General features: G+C 36.9%; 1 protein-coding gene across 1 annotated transcript in view; it reads right to left on the bottom strand.

Annotated features, from left to right (window-relative positions):
- Positions 1 to 4,438: 4,438 nt before the first annotated feature.
- MCU (mitochondrial calcium uniporter) overlaps positions 4,439 to 23,784 on the bottom strand; it is a 195,121-nt gene continuing 175,775 nt past the window's right edge. The window contains 4 exon segments of the mRNA XM_055325882.1: positions 4,439 to 6,409; positions 7,971 to 8,087; positions 13,425 to 13,628; positions 15,284 to 15,444. Coding sequence (XP_055181857.1) covers positions 6,332 to 6,409; positions 7,971 to 8,087; positions 13,425 to 13,628; positions 15,284 to 15,444 — 560 coding nt within the window. The 3' untranslated portion in view covers positions 4,439 to 6,331.

Consider the following 23,784-nt stretch of genomic DNA (forward strand, 5'->3'; position numbering starts at 1 on the left):
AACAACACTGAAAAGTGATGTTTACAAGGATTTTTTTAGACACAAGAGGCAAAATGAAGGGACCTATATAATATGTGCCCCCGGACAACAGAATGCCGGCTCCCTGGCATTCTATGGTGTTTGGACATCTGAGAATTGGCAAAGCACTATTACTGAAAATAATGTGAAGGGGAAGGACAAAAAGGAAGGTAGAGGGAAAGTTTTTTTTTTTTTTTTTTTTTTTTTTACCATTCTTTTTTTAAAGTAGGCTTCGCACCCAACACGGGGCTTGAACTTACAACCCTGAGATCAAGGGTTGCATGCTTTGCCAACTGAGCCACTCAGGTGCCCAAAAAGTTTGTTTGTAAATACTATATGAAGGAAGGATCTGAATGAACCCCAAATTTCTCTTACCTTGACCTGATGCTTTGGCCTTCTGTCATTCTTACTCTTTCTCTCATCTGTGTTTCTTGTCTTACTAACCAAATTTCTAGTGACTGGGGAAGGAATATTTATTGCTTTAGGAAGTAGCTCATAAGCTGGTCTTCTTAATCTCTTATCACAATGTTTTCCTACGCTAAGTGGCATTCAAATTATTGTGGCCCCTTTTCTCTAAGGGTTTTGGTTCAATTAAACATTAGTGCTTACTGGGGGCTAAGTGCCAAGCTGTCTCTGTTTTTTTACAGTGACTAAGGTAAAAGTGGTTCCCGGAAGTACAGAGTTTACAATCATCTAGAGTGGAAAGCTCTAGCAAGGGGTTTCCGGTGATCTAAATTTATAGTTGGCTACTTTATCACTAATGTTAGCAGAACACAGGCAACCTGACCATTTTTAGCTTATTAAGTTGCAATGTGATGACGGCAATGGATGATTCTGGGACTGAGGAACTGTTTCATTGCAGTTAATAGTGCTCTTAACAGAAAAAAACAAAACCCTGCAATTTCCTGTCCCAGAGAAACTATCTGAATGCTTTGTAAGTGTTACAGAGAAACAGAGGACGTGTGCATGAGATAAACCCAGATTTGCTGCCAGGATTGATTGCCAGAGTCAAGGACTTTTACCAGATAGCCCTTTGGTTCTGTAAACAAGCATTCCCAGGATGACAGGACCTTTTTTTTTTCCTTATTCCTATTTTTTCCTTTTTAGTTGACCTGCCCTCTCTTTTTAATCTTTAATGATGAAAAATTTCAAATGTATACAAAAGCATAAAGTACATATAAACACACAGCTGCAGATACTAATATTTTGTCAGTCTTATTTTATTTATACACCAAGATGAATTTCTAACATATGGATTTTTTTTTACAAAACTATAATATTATTACGACTGTGAAAATTTAGTACCATCTAATATCCATTTCATATTTAAATTTCCCCAGTTGTTTCAAAAATTTCTTTGCATTGCTAGTTTGAGTCAGGATTCAAACAAAAACCATACATTGCATATGGTTGTGTCTCATATCTTCTTTTAATCTAGAATGGTCCCCTTCTCCCCCAAGCCCCACATCCTTTGTTGAAGAAAGTCAGTTATTTGTCCTATAGAATGTCTCACATTCTGTATTTGTCTGACTGCTTCCTGGGATGTCTTTTGGCATCCCTTTTCCCATATAATTTTTATTTATGGGAATAAATATTTTATAAATAAAATATTTTTTATTTTAAATAAAATATTTTTATTTTTAAAATATTTTTTATTTTTAAATCCCATATAAGATTTATTCATTCATTCATTCATTCATTCATTCATTCATTCATTCATGAGATAGAGAGAGAGGCAGAGACACAGGCAGAGGGAAAAGCAGGCTCCCTGTGGGGAGCCTGATGTGGAACACCATCCCAGAGCTCCCGGATCACACCCTGAACTGAAGGCAGACGCTCAATTGCTGAGCCACCCAGGCATCCCCTTTTCCCATATAATGTTAATTCTTGTTCATATTTTATTTTTCCAAAGTCTGTGCTATTAGAAATTAAAAACAAAAATACTCTGGTGACACTGAAAGAATTTAATGTACAGTGGGGGACATAGGTCAGTTAGAAGATAGATAAACCAGTCTGCTATTCAGGAAAGATCTGAGCTTACCTAACAATTTGAGAACTACCCGCATATAAATGGAGGAGGGGAGTGGGTGAGATCATCCATGGAAAATGGGGTCCAATATGAAACCTTGGAGAAGCCCAACATCAAAGATGTGGGCAAAGGAGGAGGATACTGCAAATGAGACCAAGAAGTAGTCAGAAATTTAAAGAAGGAAACCCAAGAGTAGAGTCATAGGAGCTGAGGACAGTTTCAAGAAAGAGGGATTGCTCAGTGGATGATGCATTTATAAAACATATGCAAAGGAAAATTTACGAGGCAGGTCATTTTATATTCAGTAGAATTCATTAAAATTCACCTATACATTTGTCCTAAGGGAGTAACTATGTAGTACATTCTGGAAGACAAGGAGTTTGTACTTACTTGAGAGAGCAACTAACTAAAGATCCTTGGCAGTGATAAAAACAGATTACAGGGGATCCCTGGGTGGCTCAGCGGTTTAGCGCCTGCCTTTGGCCCAGGGTGCGATCCTGGAATCCCGGGATCAAGTCTCACGTCGGGCTCCTGGCATGGAGCCTGCTTCTCCCTCCTCCTGGGTCTCTGCCTCTCTCTCTCTCTCTATGTCTATCATAAATAAATAAATAAATAAATAAATAAATAAATAAATAAATAAATAAATAAATCTTAAAAAAAAAAGAAAACAAAAACAGATCACAAGTAGGGCATCTAGGTGGCGCAGTCAGTTGAGTGACCGACTCTTGATTTTGGCTCAGGTCACAATCTTGGGGTTGTGGGATTGAGCCCCATGTGGGGCTCTGTGCTCAGTGGGGTCTGTTTGAGATACTCTCTCTCCCTCTGCCTCTCCCTGTCTCTCAAGTAATGAAACTTTTTTTTTTTTTTTTTTAAGATTTCATTTATCTGAGAGAGCAAGAGCAAGAGGGATCACAGAGGGAGGAAGAGAAGCACACTACCTGCTGAGCAGGGAGCCCAATGTGGGTCTTGACCCCAGGACCCTGGGATCATGACCTGAGCTAAAGGCAGCCGCTTAACTAAGCCACTCAGGAGCTCATTTTTGTTTTTGTAAGCATCTACTATGTGCTCATCACTACTCTCCTGCCCATAAGCAAGACGCAACAGGACATGTGACGTGAGCTCTATTCCTTTCCTTTACCATATTCACCATACTCACCAATCCTCTATCACTTGGTTTCGTTGTTGGTCATAGGATTCACTTGTGAGTTGTGATATAGATGTCCTGTGCTTCAGTTTCCTTTCTCTTTAAGGCATTGGTTTGACTAGACCAACAGTTCCCATCAAAATCACCAGGACTTACTAGGACAGATTGCTGGCCCCATGCTTAGTTTCTGATTCAGTAGGGATCAGAGAACTTGCATTTTTAACAAGGAGATACCAGGTTGCTGCTCCTGCAATCATACCATGAGAACCCTTTTTACTTTTCCAGCTCCAAAGGTCTATCATCCTTTAGCAAACCTGCATTATCTACATTCGTTAATGGATTTAATTCTCCATTATCTATCTCCACTGAAAAGTTTACTAACGCCTAACAGTGTTGTTGAATATGTAGACATTATTCTTTGAAATCAAACAGTGGCTTAGCGTTTTCAATCTTATCTTCTTACACTTTACTTCTGTCTCAGGGATGTATTGGTTTGTTGTAGCTGCCAGGAGACTCTCAGTATATCTCATACTAAATATAGTCAGACATTTAACGTATGCTCTCTGATATGCCTCCAATGGACTAGTTAGCATGTGATATTTTCCTGTTTGGTGATCACTATTTGATTTGATCAAATTTGATAAAATTCTTAAAACAATGAATATTTAATCTTGGTTCATTCTTTTTATGTTTTATTTATTTGAGGAAAGAGAGAGAGAGGGTACTAGAGACAGAGCAGCATGAGTTGGGGGGTAGAGGGGGAGGTAGAAACAGGCTCCTCACTGAGCAAGGAACCCGATGCCAGGGCTCCATCCCAGGACCCCAGGATCATGACCCAAGCCACCCAGGCGTCTCTCTTGGTTCATTCTTGAACAACATTCTGAAGTCCAGGAGACCACATTAGGCAATCTGGTGGTCTGATATAATGGAAAAAATACCCTATTAATCAGGATATAAGTCTCAGTACTGCCAGTGGCTTAATTTTAGCTGTAGAAGTCACTTAACCTCTGGTGGCTCTGAAAAATTAGGAAAATACTGACCATCTTAGATTTAGGAAGCATTAATGAAATGCCTATTTTTAAAATACAAGCTCTAGGAACCAACTTTAATTTCAAAATGGTATTTCTATAAGAATTAATTTTAAAAGTAAACAGTTTTCCACCTAGAATCACAGGAAAGTAAATTTTCTTGCTGTTGTTGGCTTTTTTTTTTTTTTTGGTTTTGCTTTAAAGAATAAGATGCTCTAATTCAAAAACTGAATAAGTATTTATTGTTCCAGAAGGTACATTGCTTTTTATACATATTTCATAAATGATACAGGATTTTACACATGTTCAATATTTTGCTATTTGTTTAAAGGACTTTTCTCCACATCTTCCCTCCCTTGCCTCCCACACACCCTGAAAGGATTTGCTTGTACATTACACTGTGCTGTTTCTTCTTAAAAACGCTGCACACAAACAGGATAAGTGACTTAAAAATAATTCACATAACTTAACAAAAATAAATGAGGGAAGGGGTTGAACGACCAGGGGGGGGTTGGGGGACTGGAAGGAAGGGGCGACATGCATCCTTTCATTCCATCATGCCAGTGGAAGGGGTGGCGGCAGGAGCAGCAGCAGCAGCAGCGGTCCTGGCTGGCCTTCAACCTCTGCAAGGCACCTGGAGTCTGGGTTGTCATCGAAAGTGTTTCTTTTCATACACAATGATCCCAAAGGAGGAAGAAAATGAGAAAGAACCTCCTTGCCACAATGAGGAGGGGTGAATCATGTGAAAGAAAAAGCCAATCGGCTGTGTGGCAAGCCTCATCATCCTTTCCATCCTGCCCCCACAGTAGTTAAAAACAGGATATTAGACACAGATTCCTTTGACTCTTCAAGTGCAGATGTCATCTGGAAATATGGTAGAAAATATTTTGATAGAGTATAAGATTAATTCTTCCTTCTCTCAATTTAAGATAAGAAAAAATAGGGTGAAGAGGGTAGGCTGAAAGAAGCCATAAAAATGTATTCCTGTATAAAGATAAATTGCACCCTTTGAGATCCACACACTTGATTTACAACTATTGAAGTGGTGGAGGTGGGGCGGGGGGTGGCTCACAAACAGTGTGGAAGTGTGTGTCCTTCAAGATTAACAAAGTCTCCAGACAAGGCAGCGCCATCTGGGGAGCTGGAATGCTGTCACACAAGCAGATCAACAGCAGTGAAATTACTCTGGTTTGAAATGGCTAGAGAGCCATGATTTTTAGCCAATTTGTAAACCTTAACATCTTCCTGATTTGGTAATACAGCTGAACACCCTCCTCTGATTTGAGTTATGGAGGGAGAGGGGACATCTCAGTAGGACAGTTAAATAAAGGAGGGAAGTTTTGCCTCCTCTTAAAGATTAATTAGTAAAAAACAAAACAAAACAACCTCATGCAGTGTTGCCAATGATTCCTAGATACTGATCCAGAGCACTGGAATATTACAGACATTTAAGAGGTATTATGGGGTAATCCAAAGTGTCAATTATCAAACAGTCTTAAGTTGGTTCCAACTATCATATGGATAAAATTACTGTAACCAACAGGAGTGGGTGGTCAGAAATGGGGCACAAATAGGAGAGATTCCTGGTAACTTGGCAGAGACTAGGTCCAATTTAAGATAAATGTTAATGACATGGGCTCAGACTTTGTTTGCCACCCACATATCTTGAGGATTTGCTTTTCTGGTATATTTATTTACTCCTATGTCAAAAACAAGAAAAGTTAAATTAAAAAAAAAATTAGAGCTGAGTTGGGTGCTGGTGTGTTACTGTTTTGCTGACCCTGCAAAGAAGATACAAGAAAGGAACACCCCAGCATCCTTTTCTCCTTATGAATCTCTCAACTATATAATGCATCATTTTCATCCAGAAACTAAGATGCTTGATTAAGACAATATTCACTAAGCCCTTTGAGCTTATGTTCCACAAAGCCTGATCCTTAGATTTTAACATTCCCTTCTTCCCTAAGATCCTTTTTGTTATTGTTTTTTAATTAAAGGTAAAAACCCTCTACCCCGACATGGCTCTCAGCTTCCACCTGCAATGCTTTAATTAAAAAGGCAATAGTTCTAAACAGGTGTTCTTTCTGCCAGGATTCAGAGGCTCTTTGCAGATCAATCTTTTTCACCAATTTGTCGAAGGGGCAGATGTACTTGTAATGGGTCTCTCAGTCTCTTAAGGTCCATTTCTGCCTAAAATAGAAACAAAGGTGAGAAAAACTGGCTAGTCAAGCTTTCAATGATATTACTTCTCTTGAGAAAAGGAAATTGTCTTTTCTGCATCACTGTGAATCACAGAAATCATCTCAATTATTCTCAAAGTAAGAGTGCCTCAGAAACAACAGGCTTTAAAGGCAGAGGACAGGGCAGCCCGGGTGGCTCAGCGGTTGAGCGTCTGCCTTTGGCCCAGGGCATGATCCTGAAGACCCGGGACCGAGTCCCACGTCGGGCTCCCTGCATGGAGCCTGCTTCTCCCTCTGCCTGTGTCTCTGCCTCTCTATGTCTCTCATGAGTAAATAAATAAAATATTTAAAAAATAAAATAAAATAAAGGCAGAGGACAGCAAATGGGGACCAGAATGAAGTCTGTGCTGGCAGTTTCAGCTGTCAACAGAACCTCCACAAGAGGCTGTGCTGTCCATAGGGCAGGACTTAGAGGCTCAAGAATGTGGAGAGCATCTGATATCCCCTGATGGCATTTCTCAAGAGAAAAGTCCTTTCACAGACCTTAACCTGATCCAGAGCTTTACTTTATGTTGCTCAAGACTTTAGTTGTTTCTCCAGTAGGTAGGTTTTTCGTGTAGTGATTTTAAAAACAGGGATGTGCTGACAACAGTGGCACTTTCAAAACTCACTCGGGCTGGGACCTCACCCCTGTGCAGCTGGATTATTAGGCTTAGGGCAGGGCTGAAGCATCTGTATTGTTAACAGCTCCAGAGATAATCTGATGCATTCTCTCTAGTTGAGAACCATCACACAGAGCAACAGTAGACACAAGTCCACTTGGACCAAGGCAGAAAGACAGACTAAGCCTATTCAAAGTACAACCCCATCACCAATAAGGGGCAGAGAAGAACAACCAAATATTACAGAGGATGGAAGAGCTTCTAGAGACTTTTAAAAAATCTCTGATTTAGAGATTCTCTGTTAGACTACAGAGAAGAGGAATGAAGACTTATACACCAAAATCAAAGGTATCAAAAGGAAGCAACACAGAAATTTGAAAGACGTAACTATTATGAAAAATGAAATACATCAGTCTTTTTAAAAATAGCATCTTCTATTCAATAAACTGTGACTTGTGTCTGGCAAACATTTCCAGTGGTCTCTCTTACCTGGATTTTATTTTTGCCCCATTGCTACCACACATATTAGGTGTCACATCTTTGGAAATTGTTATAAAAAAGATTTTTAAAAAGAGAGAAAAATTAAAATAGACCACTTTAGAGAAACATAAAGAAAAAAGGTAAAAAAAGCTCCACAAATTTCAATATGCTATGTGAGACCCATCACCTTTTCACCTGCTTGTGTTCTAAAACTTTACAACGAGGTGTCCATGCTAAAATAGACATTTTTATTAACTGAGGAATAATTAATATAGGAAGAGATGGGTGGGATCTTTTTCAGAGTTTATCCATCAAAGCACTATAGTTATGGATAATAGTAATAATAGTATAATAAAAAGAATTATTATTATAATATCATACCATATAAAATGGAGCTGGAATTTATTTTTATTTTTGGGGAAAACTTACCTGAGCAATTGCATCCTTGAGCTGATTATATTTCTCTAGGTCAAAACGTGACTTTTTGGCTCCTTTATGGAAAAATAATAAGTATTGTCTGTCTCTGGCTTCTGGATAAACATATTCCTACAAAAATAAAGGAGAAATTAAATTACTAGTTCTTAGAACACTATCTTTACAAAATGAACACTTACTAACTGTTGATTAGGTTCAATACACTTGCACACATATAAAATATATACAGATATGTGTGCTGTATTAAGTATTTATTTTTTTATTGTGAAACATACATGTAAGAGTACACACAACAAAAATACACATCACAATGAATCATCTTATAACAAACAAGTTAATCATCATCAGATAAAGAAAATCTAATATTGCCAACAACCAGGTAGGCATCTTCCTGCCTCTTCCCAATTATTAATCTTTCCTTCCTCCCAAAACTCATCACTATCTTGCCTTTTATGGTAACTATTTTCTTGCATTCTTTACAACTTTCCAACTAAGCATGCATCCCCTTGCACTCTATGGCTTAATTTTATCTGTTTTTTTTTTTAATTTTATAAAAATGGAGTCAGACAGTAAGTATTGTACCTCTGCTCAATGTTTGTGATATTCATACTTTTGAGTCCATTTCCATTGCTATGTTAAATTGATGTATGACTACATCACAATTTATTTATCCATTTTACTAATGATAGATTTTTGGGTTGTTTCAGGCTCTGCTATTATAAATAATACTGCCAAAAACATTTTGGGGCTTATCTCTTCTGTTGGATGTATACCTATAAGTGGAGATACTAGATCATCATAAGGTATGCCTGTGTTCAAATTAAGAAGTGACATCAAACAGGTTTCCAAAATGGTGGTACCAGTTATACTCCCATCAGCAGTCTATGAGAGCTGCCATCATTCCATGTCCTTGCCAATACTTAGTATTGCCAGTTAAAAAATTTTTTAGCCATTCTGGTGTGTGTGCAGAAGTACCACCTCACTTTTCAAAAACAGCTTTACTAAGATATAAATCACATACCACACAATTCACCTATTTAAAGCACAATGTTCAATGGTTTTTAGTGTATTCAGGAAGTTGCATAACCATCAGTACAATCAATTCTAGAAAATCTTCATTTTCCCCCCCAAAAATCCTGTACTCTAATAGTCACTTCCCACCTCCCTCAACATCTCCAATTCCAGGGAACTATTAATCTACTTTATGTCTCTATGGATTTGTCTATTCTGGACATTTCATATAAATGGAATCATATAACATGCAGCCCTTCATGGTTGCCTTCTTTCAAGGTTCATCCATTTGCAGTATATATTGGTACTTCATTTCTTTTTGTTGCAAAGTAATATTTCATTGAATGGATATACAACATTTTATTTATCCATTAATAAACTGATAGACATTTGGGTTGTTCCAATTTGACTGTTATGAATAATGCTGTTATGAATATACTTGTACAAGTTTTTCTGTGAACATGTTTTCATTTCTCTTGGAGATATATAGAATTTTCTTGATCACTCATAAGGCTGAGGCCTTTTTGTTTCATATATTACTGGCCATTTGAATTTCCTTGTTTAGTTGTGCTTATTCAAATCTCTTGTCATCTTTTTCTATTGGGTTGTCTCTTTTTCTTACTGATTTACAGGCTTTGTTAATATACTCTGGTTATGGATCCTCTGTTGGATATATGTACTACAAATATCTCCTCCCAGCCTGTCAGCTCTTTTAATGGTGTTCTTTAATAAACAGAAGTTCTTAATTTTTTTTAAAGAGTCTATTTATTTATGAGAGAGAGAGAGAGAGAGAGAGAGAGAGAGAGAGAGAAACAAGCAGTGGGGTGGGGGCGGACAGAGAGGGGGAGAAGCAGACTCCCTGCTGAGCAGGAAGCCTGATGTGAGTCTTGATCCCAGGACTCAGAGATCATGGCCTGAGCCAAAGGCAGACATTTAACTGACTGAGCCACCCAGGTGCCCCTAGAAGTTCTTAATTTTAATATAGTAGAATTTATCATTCTTATTTTCTTTTTTTTTAAATTTTATTTTTAAAAGAGATTTTATTTTTAAGTATTCTCCACACTCAATGTGGGGCTTGAACTTACAACCTTGAGATCAAGAGTTGCATGCTCTACCTACTGACCCAGCCAGGAGCCCCTCTCCTAGAAGCTTTATTACCTTTCATATTTATTTATTTTTTTAAAGATTTATTTACTTATTCATGATAGACAGACAGAGAGAGAGAGAGAGAGAGAGAGAGAGAGAGAGAGGCAGAGACACAGGAGGAGGGAGAAGCAGGCTCCATGCAGGGAGCCCCACGCGGGACTCGATCCTGGGACTCCAGGATCGCGCCCTGGGCCAAAGGCAGGCGCCAAACTGCTGAGCCACCCAGGGATCCCCTACCTTTCATATTTTGATCTATAATCCAACTGGAATTAATTTTTGTTAATTACGGATGTGCAAAGATGGGATCGTTTTACTTTTTTTTTAATATGGATATTCAATTGTCCTAGCACCATTCATAGAAGAAGATTCTCCTTTCCTTGCAGCACTATCTTTTTAAAATCAAAAGTTCATTTATACCAGATCTGTTTCCACATTCTCTCATCTATTCCATTGGACTATTTGCCTTTGTGTCATTTTCTTAATTACTGTAGCATTATAAATAAAGCTATAGTCGTCCATGTCTTGTAGAGCAAATCCTCTTACTTAGTTTTCCTCAAGGGTTTACTGGCTTTTACATTTTCATAGAAATTCTAGAAGCAGCTTATTCAAATCTTTTCCCCTCCCCCATCTCCAAAATTGTTGGAATTTTGACTGGGATTGCACTGAAACAGATCAATTTGGATATAACTGACATATTTTAATATTTACTTTTCCAGTCTATGAACATGCTTATTCTACTTATGAAGTTTCCTTAAATTTTATGTTTTTCAACACAGAGGTCCTGTACGATTTACTTTTAGATATATTTTAAATGATTTACTTATAGATTATTTAAAAGTCATTTTAAGTTGCGTCTTTTAAATTCTCATTTTATAATTGTTTGTTGCTGGTATACAGATATGCAATCGATTTATGTATGTTGACCTAGTATCTAGTAACCTTATGAAACTCACAGATTCTAACCAATTATATGTACATGGCTTTGTATTTTTTTAGGTACAAAATCTTTGAATAACGTCAGTTTTCTTTCTTTCCAATCTTTTTTTTTTTTTCCTTTTCTTCTCCTTCCAGGGATGACTTCTGTTTGCTTCTGCCTGGAATCTATGAGCACTACCACTTTGGGATTACCACTCTTCTAGGAATATCTTAGTCTAATTTGAAGGACTTAGACGAACGAATATGGGCTACGGTTCAGAGAGAACCTACAACAGGTTCATCCTTATTCTACAATAGTAGCCATTAGAGGTTCCAAAGCAAAGCCAACTCTATGGTTTGGGTTCTTCTAGACTATCAGGTATGGCTCAGCTTCTTGGTTTCTCAGTCTTATTACCCTGTTTCGTCAGCATAAATCCCCAGGGGAATAAGCACACCCAACATCAAGTTCACCTTCCTTTTCTTCAGGTCCTTGCATGGTAATTTTTGCTATCTTATAAGCTCTCTAGTGCCTATGGCAGATGTATTTTATGTTTTGTCTAACTATTCTAACTTTTCCTAATGGGAGGATTGGTCTGATTGCCCAGTATGCCATACAAGAAGCAGAAGTAAATACTGAATTATTCATGATTGATGATGACAGGTAATGTATTAATAGTAACTAAGGGAAACAGAAATAGAAAAAACTGAATGCCTCACCTCATAAGACATTAAGTCTAGTAGAGGGGTGAAGAAATTATATGTGAATAAATATAATGCAAGATAGCATAGGATACGTGAAATGAGAGGCACAATGTGCTACAGGAATTCAGAAGGACCATTCAAAGTTGGCTGTAGGGAACTGGCCAAAGGTTTATGAAAGATAAGCATTAAGAAACCTTGAAATATAACAGGTAGAGATGAACAGGGAGAACTTTCCCAGCTGACAGAATGATGAGAAGGAATGAAGTGGTAGAAAACTCAGGGCATTTGGGGGAGTTAAGAATATAATTTGATTTGTTTAGAACACATGGTAAGTACACTGTGGGAATTGACACACCTTTGGAGAAGACAGAGAGCAACCAGTTATGAATATCAGGCTAGGGAGTTTGGACTTCAATCAATAGATAAAAAGAACCTATTAAAGGGGTGTGTATATAAGGAACAGGAACAGGGAAGAGAGGAGAGAGAGAAGGAAAGAAAAAAAGACAGACAGACAGCAAAGCCAAGTCCAGAGCTGTGATTAGACATGACTAATCTGGTTGTTTAATTCTGTTTACACAGAGTAATGAGTATGAGCCAGACATGGGACTTGGTGCTGGATACTCTGGGCAAATGATGGCAGGACATGAACAGTTTGTCATCTCTCTTTTCTACTAGACAAATTTGGGAAGCCCAGAAAGGTTAAATAACATTCTTGAGCTTTCATTTTCTTACCCAGAAATAGGCCTATGACCAGTGTTCTAACAACAACAGACACAAAATGCCTATGTTCAATAGCAGCCATATAAAAATATAAGAGAAGCCATTCTCAACTTTCTTTTGATACCTAAGAATAGAGAAAAGGTTTCTCATGTATCATCATTCATCGCAAATGTTTTTTTATCAAGGGAGGTTGGATCTGTGTTGGTATCACACAGATAAAAATAAGTAATAATAAGTTCTTCATACTTTCTAAAGTGACACAGGGATTTTCAAGGTATTATAAAAATAACACTGGCAACAAAAATTATTTCTAGATACTGATATTTAATAAGTGAGTCTTGCCTCCTAGAGAATAGGACAGGCGCATAAAGTGATTAGATACCTAATTTTCACCTATCTTCCAAGAAGTAAAAACAGTAACAAAGAAGCCTACCTATACTCTTAAGATACTTAGAGATAGCATAGAGTTGAGTTTAAATATCTGATCACCAACTTTCCATTCCAAAAATTCAATAAAAACAAAAAGCTTGAGACTACCCTATCCAACTTTCAAATTAACTACATAGTACACAAAAAGCCAGGCCAACTGGCTGAATAAGCTATCCTGTAGCTGATCATTCTTCTCCTTTGCCCTTTTATCCTATAACTTAGTGTGAATTTTTTCCTGAATTTAATGGTTTATATGGCTCATTTTATAATCTGTGAGGTTCATGAAGTCAGTAGCCATGATTTACCTCCCTATCTTTAGCACCTAGAATAGGGGCTAATACACAATTATCATGCAGGTACATGTGTGCATGCGTGTGTGTGTGTGTGTGTGTGTGTGTGTAGGATAAAAGAGTGAGTACTTAAAGGGAACTGGCCTTAGAAAGAATATAAAAGAAAAGAGAACTACTTTGACAACCAAAACTTCATTAGCATCTCATAAAAAGTTACTAGAAGAGGAATTCTTACCTGGCGTGTCATTACAAAATATGCATACATCGCCATGGCACTTCCGTAAGTGATAAAGTAGGTGACTGGCTCCATGATGTCCCAGGAATATTCCCACCAGGTAAGCCGGGCCAAAATGCCAAACTGTGTGGCCATGTAGGCAAGTCCACCCCATAGCACCAAAGTGGTCCTCTTCTCAGCTTTTCTGCTAATCTCAATTCGTACCTACGGGGCACACATGATCAATCAACCATAAGGCATTTTAACATAGAACAAATTATAAATTTAAACTGTTCTACATTCTCTGAAGAAATAGGGCTCATAATCAAGACATATTAGCCTCTATTCTAGTAAATGCAGATTGTCTTTCTAGATAGCATCTGTAGTTTTTACTGAGTATTTTATAGGAGTAACAATTTTCTTAGGATACTTATGTTTTATGTTTCACCCTAGAAGTAGATAAAAATATAGTGAAACTATGGGAATAAGTTAGAGTCAACAACTCTTCATCCAACTACACAATAATCTTCTTTGAGGGTGAGATATGAAAACATGCCAGTGTTCTCTTACTGTAGTATACAAGATTTAATCTATCATTCTTTACTCAAGAGGTCTGCTAGGGGCAGAACAGCACAGTGAGTCAGAGCATGGACTCTGTATTCAGAATGCCTGTGCCCAGGCCCCAATCTGTATATCATCATCAGTGTCATTACAGAGTTGTTCTGAGGACTAAATAATGGAACACAGATAAAATACTTGCACAATTCCTGGCACAGAATAAGTATTCAATAAAGGATGATAATTATTTTGTTATAGCTGGTACATTAAAAAATGCTTTCCTTATATTCTGAAAATATCAAATTTAAATCTCATTCTCCTTTGTAACAGTTCAAGTTTAATTTATCACATTTCTAATGGTCTTAAATTTAATGAGAACAACCTTGAGATACATGTTCATTATTTTTAAGGAAATGAGAAAAAGCACAATATTAAGAGTATTTGTTCCCTTTCGTAATCTCTGATAGTCTAATTTCTGAAAATGAAAATATCTGCATCATTAAAAAATAAGAATGACACACTTACTATAAAACATCTAGAAAAATGTAAAAAAGAAAAATAAATCATCATCCTACCACTCTATTACCATTTTGGAATATATTCCTTTTGACGTTTTTCCTGTGGTTTACATATACATATACATAAATATGCATAGCTATATGCACAACACATTTAAAAATCATATCATAGGGATCCCTGGGTGGCGCAGCGGTTTGGCGCCTGCCTTTGGCCCAGGGCACCATCCTGGAGACCTGGGATCGAATCCCACATCGGGCTCCCGGTGCATGGAGCCTGCTTCTCCCTCTGCCTGTGTCTCTGCCTCTCTCTCTCTCTCTCTGTGTGTGACTATCATAAATAAATAAATTTAAAAATCATATCATAGTATACACTAATGTGCACACTGTTTTATAATTTACTTTTCATAAAATAACATGCATATTCTTGTATTAGGGCTATATAATCATTTTTAACAGCTGCATAATATTCCATATAATATTGATCCCTGGCCAAAATCATTATTCACTACACCCACCACTTTTCTCAGTCAGTAATTTTTTCAATTTTTGTTGCAAAGATGGTAAATCTGGTTAAGGGGAGACATTTAGAGCTCAAAATTATATGCCATTATGAAGACTCAAAACTATTCCTTTTAAAGTTTTTTTCTTAGCTTTGACTAAAATTTTTTTATAATTTAGCTCCCAAAACTAAAGGATCAATTTGACACAACTCAATTACCAAAAATGATCGAGGGGGGAGAAAGCAAACATATATGCTTTAGAAAATTACTGTTGAAGAGGAAGGTCTGTGATTTGAATTGGCACCTTTTCCAGGGGAGCCAGTTGTTCTTTGAGATCCTCTAATCTTTCAATAAGCTCCCTTTCCTTGTTTAACTGGTGCTGCTCGATGCACAGTGTAGTATACAGCTGCTGGACAAGTGTCTTTACATCATTCAGTGTTGCTGCATTTTCATGGCTTAAGAGGTCTGAAAAAAAGGGGTTACATTTTTTTAAATGTTTGCCTTAGATGGAACATTACTATTCCCAAGTCTGTTAGACAATAATAAAAATAAGACAGATTCATTTGCTACAGGGATCCCACCATCAGTTCAACTGAAGGAGAGTGATAGTTGCTTTTTAAGAAAGAGGTATCTACAAATCCTAGAAAGTCAATTCATATTTAGGCAACCTGAAAATTTTGAAGCCAACATATAATATACCTTTATATTCTTAGAAGTCAAAATACAACAAATAAGGTTACAATAGTAATAATCTTCATTAGATAAAAACAAAATTTTAGGCAATACGTTAAAAACTAGCAGAAAGGTTCAAAATGTATCTAATTATCATGCTTATCAAAATGCTTATCTATAATTTATCTGTGGTCTTGCCATTTTAATTGGTGATATTCCTCCTGTTTAACACCTAAGGAAAAAAATACACAGGATTTCAAATTTGCAAATACAAAAGTATAAATAAAAATACAATTATCCTAAAACTATTAGCTTCCATAAACCTTTCCCTTAGCATACCAACTTTAATTTATTCCTTTTGGGAAAAGACACAGGATATAGCTGTTTGGACCTCAATATCATGTTTTAGAGGGCATGAAGTTAAGAACAATGATTTAAAGGGTAAAATATTAAATTCTTTGATTCAATACCCTTTTCTGTGAGTAGCATGTGTTTCCAGAAATCTAAAAATTATGTTTTGAGAATCTAATAAAAAATCTGCTGATCTCAGCTGTCAAAAGAATAAAAACAAAAAACACAAGAAAGAAAACTTTTGTTTTAAAACCTTATTGGCCTTAAATGAGACATTTTGTTACATACAGCATAAGGTCAACCCTCACCTAAACAAAAATAAGCCATAGTCAGAATTAGTCATGTATTTAAACTTTTTTCAAGGATATCCTTTAGTACAGTTATCACAGAAATGCAGTCAATGAAAAATTCAAATAAGGGTAGCAGATTGGATTAGAGAAGAGCTGATAAAGTAAAACAGGATATAGCACCTAGTAGAGCATCTTGCACACTTCAATAAATGTGTGCTGATTTAATGGGAACAGACAAAAGCAAGAACACTTTGAGTTCTAGAAGTCATCCATGTCAACAAGGTCTTCTTTGCACTGAAGTTGTAGCTCACATTTGCAATATGGCTTTACACTCTCCAAAGTTACCAAAAGAGGAAGCTACACTCTAGAAGGCAGTAGCTTGTCTGGAATGTCACAGTGAAGTGATAGAGTCCATCCATGTCTCCTGACTCCATGACTGGAACTGAGTTATAATGTTTCTACTAGATCAATAACAATATTGCTCCTGAAAGCTTGGTCCCCTATCAAAAATACAACTCCTTAAGTAGTGATCAATTATCCATGGTTAACAAAATCTCATCTATTATTTATATGTTATCCTCACAATAAAAGCATGAGTAAATTTGGCAGCCAAAATTTATAAATGAGGAGTCTGAATCCTAGAGATAAGATTAACATATGTTTTTGTATTAGTTACTGATCTAGTCACTACAGAGGGAAAAAAATAATATAGGCAGTGGTTACTCTCTTTCATGAGGTCTAATAATAATTTTCACAGGAAGTTGCATAGCTAGCAGGGAATGGACAAAAATCTTCAGACTGGTAATCCAATGACTTTCCTATTGTATGCTCTTTCAACTTTTTTTTTTTAAGATTTATTTTTTGAGGGGGGCAGGAGAAGGGACAGGAGAGAGAATCTCAAGCTGAGCATGGAGCACAAGGGGGGGCTCAATCCCACAACCCCAAATTCACAACCTGAGTCAGATGTTTAACCATCTGAGCCACCCAGGTGCCCCCATTTTAACTTTCAATACTATAATGCTGTATTTGTGTAGAAGTCCAAGGAAGGATGGGAGGGAAGGAGGGGGAAGGAGAGAGGAGGAAGAAAAGAGGAAAGGAGGCAAGTAAGCAAAACTAAATATCTTTTCTTCTTTTTCCTAATGAAGTATGGACATGTTAATGATCAAATGTGTAGATAATCATAATCTGAAAATATATAAAATTGGAAATCAGGCTTGGAATTTGTTTTATAAAATGTAAGTCTCTATGAGAATACTGTTCATTGAAAATTTGTTAGCTTAAAAATATTCGTATTATAGGTTCTGCTGTGTAGAACATTTATTTTTTATACCAATCTTGTCTTTTATGGCTTCTGGGTTTTATGTTATAGTTAGAAAGCTCTTTCTCAATCCAAGGTTACAAAAAATATTTCTGTTTTGATTGTATTTCAGTACTTTTAAATTTTTTCTTCTTCAAAATTTAAGTTTTTGATCCATTTACCCTTTGACAGTCTACCACTTCCAGATATTTTTCTTACATATACACTCATAGACTTCCTAAATGACACATATTTAAGATTATTTGACACTATAGTAAATACTATAGCAAAGGATTAAGATTACATAAAAGTCCAGTTTCTAGACCCTTTCTTGTCTTTCTCTGTTTTGTGTTTTGCTCTTTTTCTTTAGTGATATATTTGGATTTTTTTTCTTTTTGAAGTGTGTTTCTAATCTAGTTTATTGCACTCCTCATGTCTGATTCCTTTTTAAAACTTTATTTATTTGAGAGAGAGTGAGGGAGAGGGAGATCATGAGCAGAAGAAGTAGGACAGCAGAGGGAGAGGTAGAAGCAGACTCCCCTGCTGAGCAGGGAGCCCACTGCAGGGCTCTAACCCAGGACCCTGAGATCGTGACCTGAGATGAAGGCAGGTGCTTAACCAACTGAGCCACACAGGCATCCCTGTCTGATTCCCTTTTAACTCTTTTTATCTCTATGGTAAAGTTCTCAATAATATCTTCCATTCTTTTCTCAAGCCCAGTGAGTAATCTTATGATCACTGCTTTAAATTCTCCATCAGATATGTTACTTATATGTTTTGCTTAGATCTCCAGCGGTAGCCTTATCTTGTTTTTGCATTTGGGATAAATTTTTCTGTCTTCTCATTTTGTCTTAGTCTCTGCCTGCCTCTGTGTGTTACAAAAGTCAGTTATGTCTTTTTCTCCATCTACAATGTAGCCTCTTCCCTCCCCTCATCTTTTTTTAAAGATTTTATTTATTTATTTGAGAGAGTGAGAGACAGAGAGAGCAAGCATGAACAGGGGTAGAGACAGAGGGAGAGGGAGAAGAGGACTCTCCCTCTGAGAGAGGAGTCTGATGTGGGGCTCCATCCCAGGGCCCTAAGATTATGTCCTGAATCAAAGACAGATGCTTAACCAACTGAGACATCCAGATGCTCTACTGTTCTCTCTAGTTGTGGAGTTTGTTCTGTCAGTCTTTAGGTTGATTTCTGAGGTATTTAGGAGGATTTGATAGGCATCTAGTTGTATTTGTGGGAGATGAGCCTAGGGTTCTCCTACTCCACCATCACCTTCCTCAGAATCCACTCTTACTTTTTTAGCTTCATTTACAATTGTACAAGGTTGACTCAGTCCTATAACAATTATTTTATTCCACAATAATTATGTGGTTCTGCTTCCCCAGTTGAACCCTGACTGATACAAATACTATGTATGTATATATGAATGATATTATTTGCATACAAAGGGGGGGGGGAATTTATGCATTTATATTTTCTTAAATGCATCAACAATGTCTGTCAGAAAACATAAGAAACTAAAAACAGTGCTTCCTGGTACAGAAGCAGCAAAAGGTGGATGTGGAACAAGGAAAAGAAGACTTTTTCCCATATATACTTTGATTTTGGGAGTTGAACTTTGTGAATGCACTATCTATTCTAAACAAATAAAAAAACTTAATGTGTAATCAGATACTTTCTAACAGCAATGGAAAAAACTGTAAAATTATAATTTATAGATCAATCTCACAGATATCCAATTACTAAAGCCCCAGTAAACTCAAGAGAATTGGCTTTATTTTGTTAGATTTTTCTTGTCAGGAAGAACATGGTTCCAAGGTATTATCATGGTGGAAGAAAACATCAACCTCAAACCCTTTGACCTAGAAAAATATGCCCACATATTTGGAGATGAAATTATGAGAGAAGCTAATGGCTTAACAACAACACTTTTGGATAATCTGTGTATGCTTTACTACAAATGCAATTAGAAATTTTTAATGTTTTTGCACTTAACATCAGTGCCAGGAAATTAAGGTACAGAAAGGCAAAGAGATGTGTTAACATAATGAGTATTAAAAGTCTTAGATACTAGAATGGTTTGAGAAGGACTTTGGTTGAGTCTCTGATAAAGTACTTATTGTTTTTATTTGGTTTGCGTGTTCAACCGTTTCTCTCAAGTCATTTACATCATTAAGAGAGAAGCAAGGTTTCCAGTAGCCTCTGGATGGATAAATGGGGAAAAGGGCTTAGTGGTACCAATCAAAATGATTCTCCTTAGCACAATAACTTTCAACAACCAGTGACTTAAATTATATTCTCTTCCTCCCCAATACTAAGTCAAAGGCAGTTAATTATTATTTCAACATGGACTGAGATAAAAGACCTTTTAAAGTACTCTCTTTCCATAGGCCTTCCTCTATTTTATATTTAGATTAGGTTTAAAATAATCTAATTGCTAAAACAGTTATTCTTCTAATCCTGTGGGCAGAGGGCAATCCAGCCATAGCTATGGTAATCAAAAGAATGCAATGATGCTTCCAGCTAGACTTAGTGCTATGACCTGGTCCCTTGATTTCATTTCAGGTTTTTTCTGCCTCTTTCCATTCAATTTTGAGGTTAGGTACAAGGGTTGTTAACACTTAAGTATCTGTAATACTTACAGACTGTCAATCCCACATAAAGGTTAAATAGGCCTTTATTAGATCCTCTATCAATACGTCCTTTATCCTCAGTGCCTGATGGAAGTGTGTAAAGTTCAGGTTTTCTAGTACACAACATACAGCATTTTTAGTTCTAAAGTGCCACACATCAACAGGGAAAAGAAAAATAGGAGAGAAGTGAAAGTTGAGAGGGGGGCAGTGAGTAGAAAAAACTATTTCAAAACTTAAAAAACTGTCCTAGAAAAGTTCTCCTTCATTAATTCTTTTATTAGATTTGTTCCATCTGCTCCGTGGGTATATATAATCCTAGTGTTCCTCCTCATCATTTGATCCCTGAGCCTTAGTACTTTCAATTGCTTTTCTGTTTAGCCTTTTCACTATAAAAGAGTTCTAATGTGGAGAAGAGGAATATGCCTACTCATCTGCATGACTGCCAACCTTCTTAAATACAGAAATTCAAACAACTCTCTTGATGAAGCTGAAAAAGACTGGTAACTTGGATGCCAGCAGTATCTTCCTCAGACAGGGAGAGGAAGATAATATGATAGAAACAAAATTAAAATCTGTTTTATGTATCATCAAAAGAAAATGGTTTTCTTTACTATGTTTTTAAAAGATCTTTATAAAAAAATTTTAATTCCAATATAGTTAACATACAGTGTTATATTAGTTTCAGGTGAACCTCAGGTGAATCATATAGTGATTCTTATAACAATATAGTGACACTTACAACACCTGGTGTTCATCACAACAAGTACAGTCCTTAATCCCCATGACCTGTATCATCCATCTTCCCACTCTCCTTACCTCTGGTAACCATCAGCATGTTCTCTTTAGTTAAGAGTCTGTTTCTTAGTTTGTCTCTTTACTTTGTTCATTTGTTTTTTCTTAAATTCCACATGAGTGAAATCATATGGTATTTGTCTTTCTCTATTTCATTTAGCATTATACTCTCTAGCTCTATCTATGTCATTGTAAAAGGCAAGATTTCATTTTCTTCTATGGCTGAATAGTATTCCATTGTGTGTGCATATATATGTACACACACATACATACATACCATATCTTCTTTACCCATTCATCTACGTGGACACTGGGGCTGGTTCCATAATATGGCTACTGTAAATAATGCTGCTATAAACACAGGGGTGCATGTATCCCTTTGAATTAGTGTTTTTGTATTTTTAGGGTAAATACCCAATAGTGTGATTACTGGATCGTAGAGTACTTCTTTTTTTTTTTTTAAGATTTTTATTTATTTATTCATGAGAGATGGGGGGAGAGAGAGAGACAGAGAGAGGGACAGAGAGAGAGAGACAGAGAGAGGCAGAGGGAGAAGCAGGCTCCATGCAGGGAGCCCGACATGGGACTCGATCCTGGGTCTCCAGAATCACGCCCTGGGTGGAAGGCAGGCGCTAAACCGCTGAGCCACTGGGGCTGTCCCGAGTACTTCTATTTTTAATTATTCAACTATTTTAATTATTTTTAACTGCCTGTCTCCTTTTTCTCTACATTCTCACCAACACTTGTTGTTTCTTACATTTTTGAGTTTTACTATGGTTTCTTTTTTTTAATTATTATTATTTTCTTAAGATTTTATTTATTTATTCATGAGAGACACAGAGAGGCAGAGATACAGGCAGAGGGAGAAGCAGGCTCCATGCAGGGAGCCCGACGTGGGACTTGACCCCGGGTTCCCAGGATCACATTCCGGCTGAAGGCAGTGCTAAATCGCTAAGCCACCAGGGCTGCCCGATTTTTACTATGTTTTAAAAGTTTGGGGAAAAGTGTTTACGGACTTGAAACAGTATTATTTGAGCTCCTGCGAGAAATGGTATCTAATGGCATAATCTCTCATTGTCTAATAACAGAGATAAGAGAACTATGATGTGTGAAAATGTTTTAAATGCTAAAAAGATATTTTAGGAGTGCTTGGGTGGCTCAGCTGAGTTGAGTTGGGTTGAGTGTTGGACTTTTCGTTTCAGTTCAGGTCATGATCTCATGGGTTGTGAGATCAAGCCCTGTGAAGGGCTCTGTTCTCAGCAGGGGGTCAGCTTGAGATTCTCTCTCTGCCCTTCCCCCGACTCATACGCTCTATGTGGAATAAACAAATTAATCCTTAAAAAGAAGATACTTTAAAAATTCTACACCAGTGTCATTGAGCTTACCAAATTTCACATTTCAATTTCTAGTTATTCCATGAATTATAAACTTTTAACCTTTGCAAACTTCATATTCCTTTTTTTAAATAAAGATTTTATTTTATTTATTTTTTTTAATAAATTAATTTTTATTGGTGTTCAATTTACCAACATACAGAATAACACCCAGTGCTCATCCCGTCAAGTGTCCCCCTCAGTGCCCGTCACCCATTCACTCCCACCCCCCGCCCTCCTCCCCCTCCACCACCCCTAGTTCATTTCCCAGAAGATTTTATTTTTAAGTAATCTCTACACCCAATGTGGGGCTCAAACTCCTAACCCCAAGATCAAGAGTTGCATGCTGCACTAAATGAGTGGCCAGGTGCCCCACAAACTTCATATCCTAACTGACTTTTGGGGAAGCTAAGTAGTATTCTACAATTCTGAGATGTAGATAAAGCAAAGAGTTGTTAGATTGCCAAATTGATTACCAGAGAATCAAATATATCTCCCCCTTTCAGTTTCTATCTTTACTTTTTATTATTCAGCTCAGGAATAACCCTATTTAAAAACCTAAAACATTCATTTCTTACTCTGAAAATAAAGAATTTAGACAGGCTGTTTAGAATTAATCATTGATTAAAAGCCTCTTTTTTTTTTTTTAAAGATTTTATTTATTTTATTAGAGACAGAGAGAGAGAGACAGACAGACAAACAGGCAGAGGGAGAAGCAGGCTCCATAGAGGGAGCCTGACGTGGGACTTGATCCTGGGTCTTCAGGATCACACCCTGGGCCAAAGGCGGCGCTAAACTGCTAAGCCACCGGGGCTGCCCAAAAGCCTCTCATTTTTGACAACATAATATATGGAAGCTTACTGTCTTGCTTATTATACCTAATGTAAGGATATATTAATCAACTTTTAAATTTTTACTAACAGGGTCACCTGGGTAGCTCAGTGGTTGAGCATCTACCTTTGGCTCAGGTTGTGACCTTGGGGTCCTGGGATTGAGACCCACATCAGGCTCCCCATTGGGAACCTGCTTCTCCCTCTGCCTATGTGTCTGCCTCTATCTCTTTGTCTTTCATGAATAAATTCTTAAATAAAATAAAATTTTACTAATAGAAAATCTAAATAGAATGTGAACTTTCAGGATAATTCACATACACACACAAAATATTCCTAAGTATAATGCCCTCAAGGTTTACCCAGGTTGTTACAAATAGCAGGTTTCCTTCTTTTTCACAGCTGAATAATATTCCATTATATGTATATACCATACCACAACTCCTTTATCCATTCATCTGCAGACAATTAAGTTGTTTCCATATCTTCACTACTATGAATAATGCTTCAGTGAATATGGGAGTGCAAATATCTCTCTGAGATCCTGATTTCATTTTCATTGATATATAT

The sequence above is a fragment of the Nyctereutes procyonoides genome, unplaced genomic scaffold (genome assembly GCF_905146905.1).
Source record: "Nyctereutes procyonoides isolate TBG_1078 unplaced genomic scaffold, NYPRO_anot_genome, whole genome shotgun sequence".
In the NCBI taxonomy this organism is placed as follows: domain Eukaryota; kingdom Metazoa; phylum Chordata; class Mammalia; order Carnivora; family Canidae; genus Nyctereutes; species Nyctereutes procyonoides.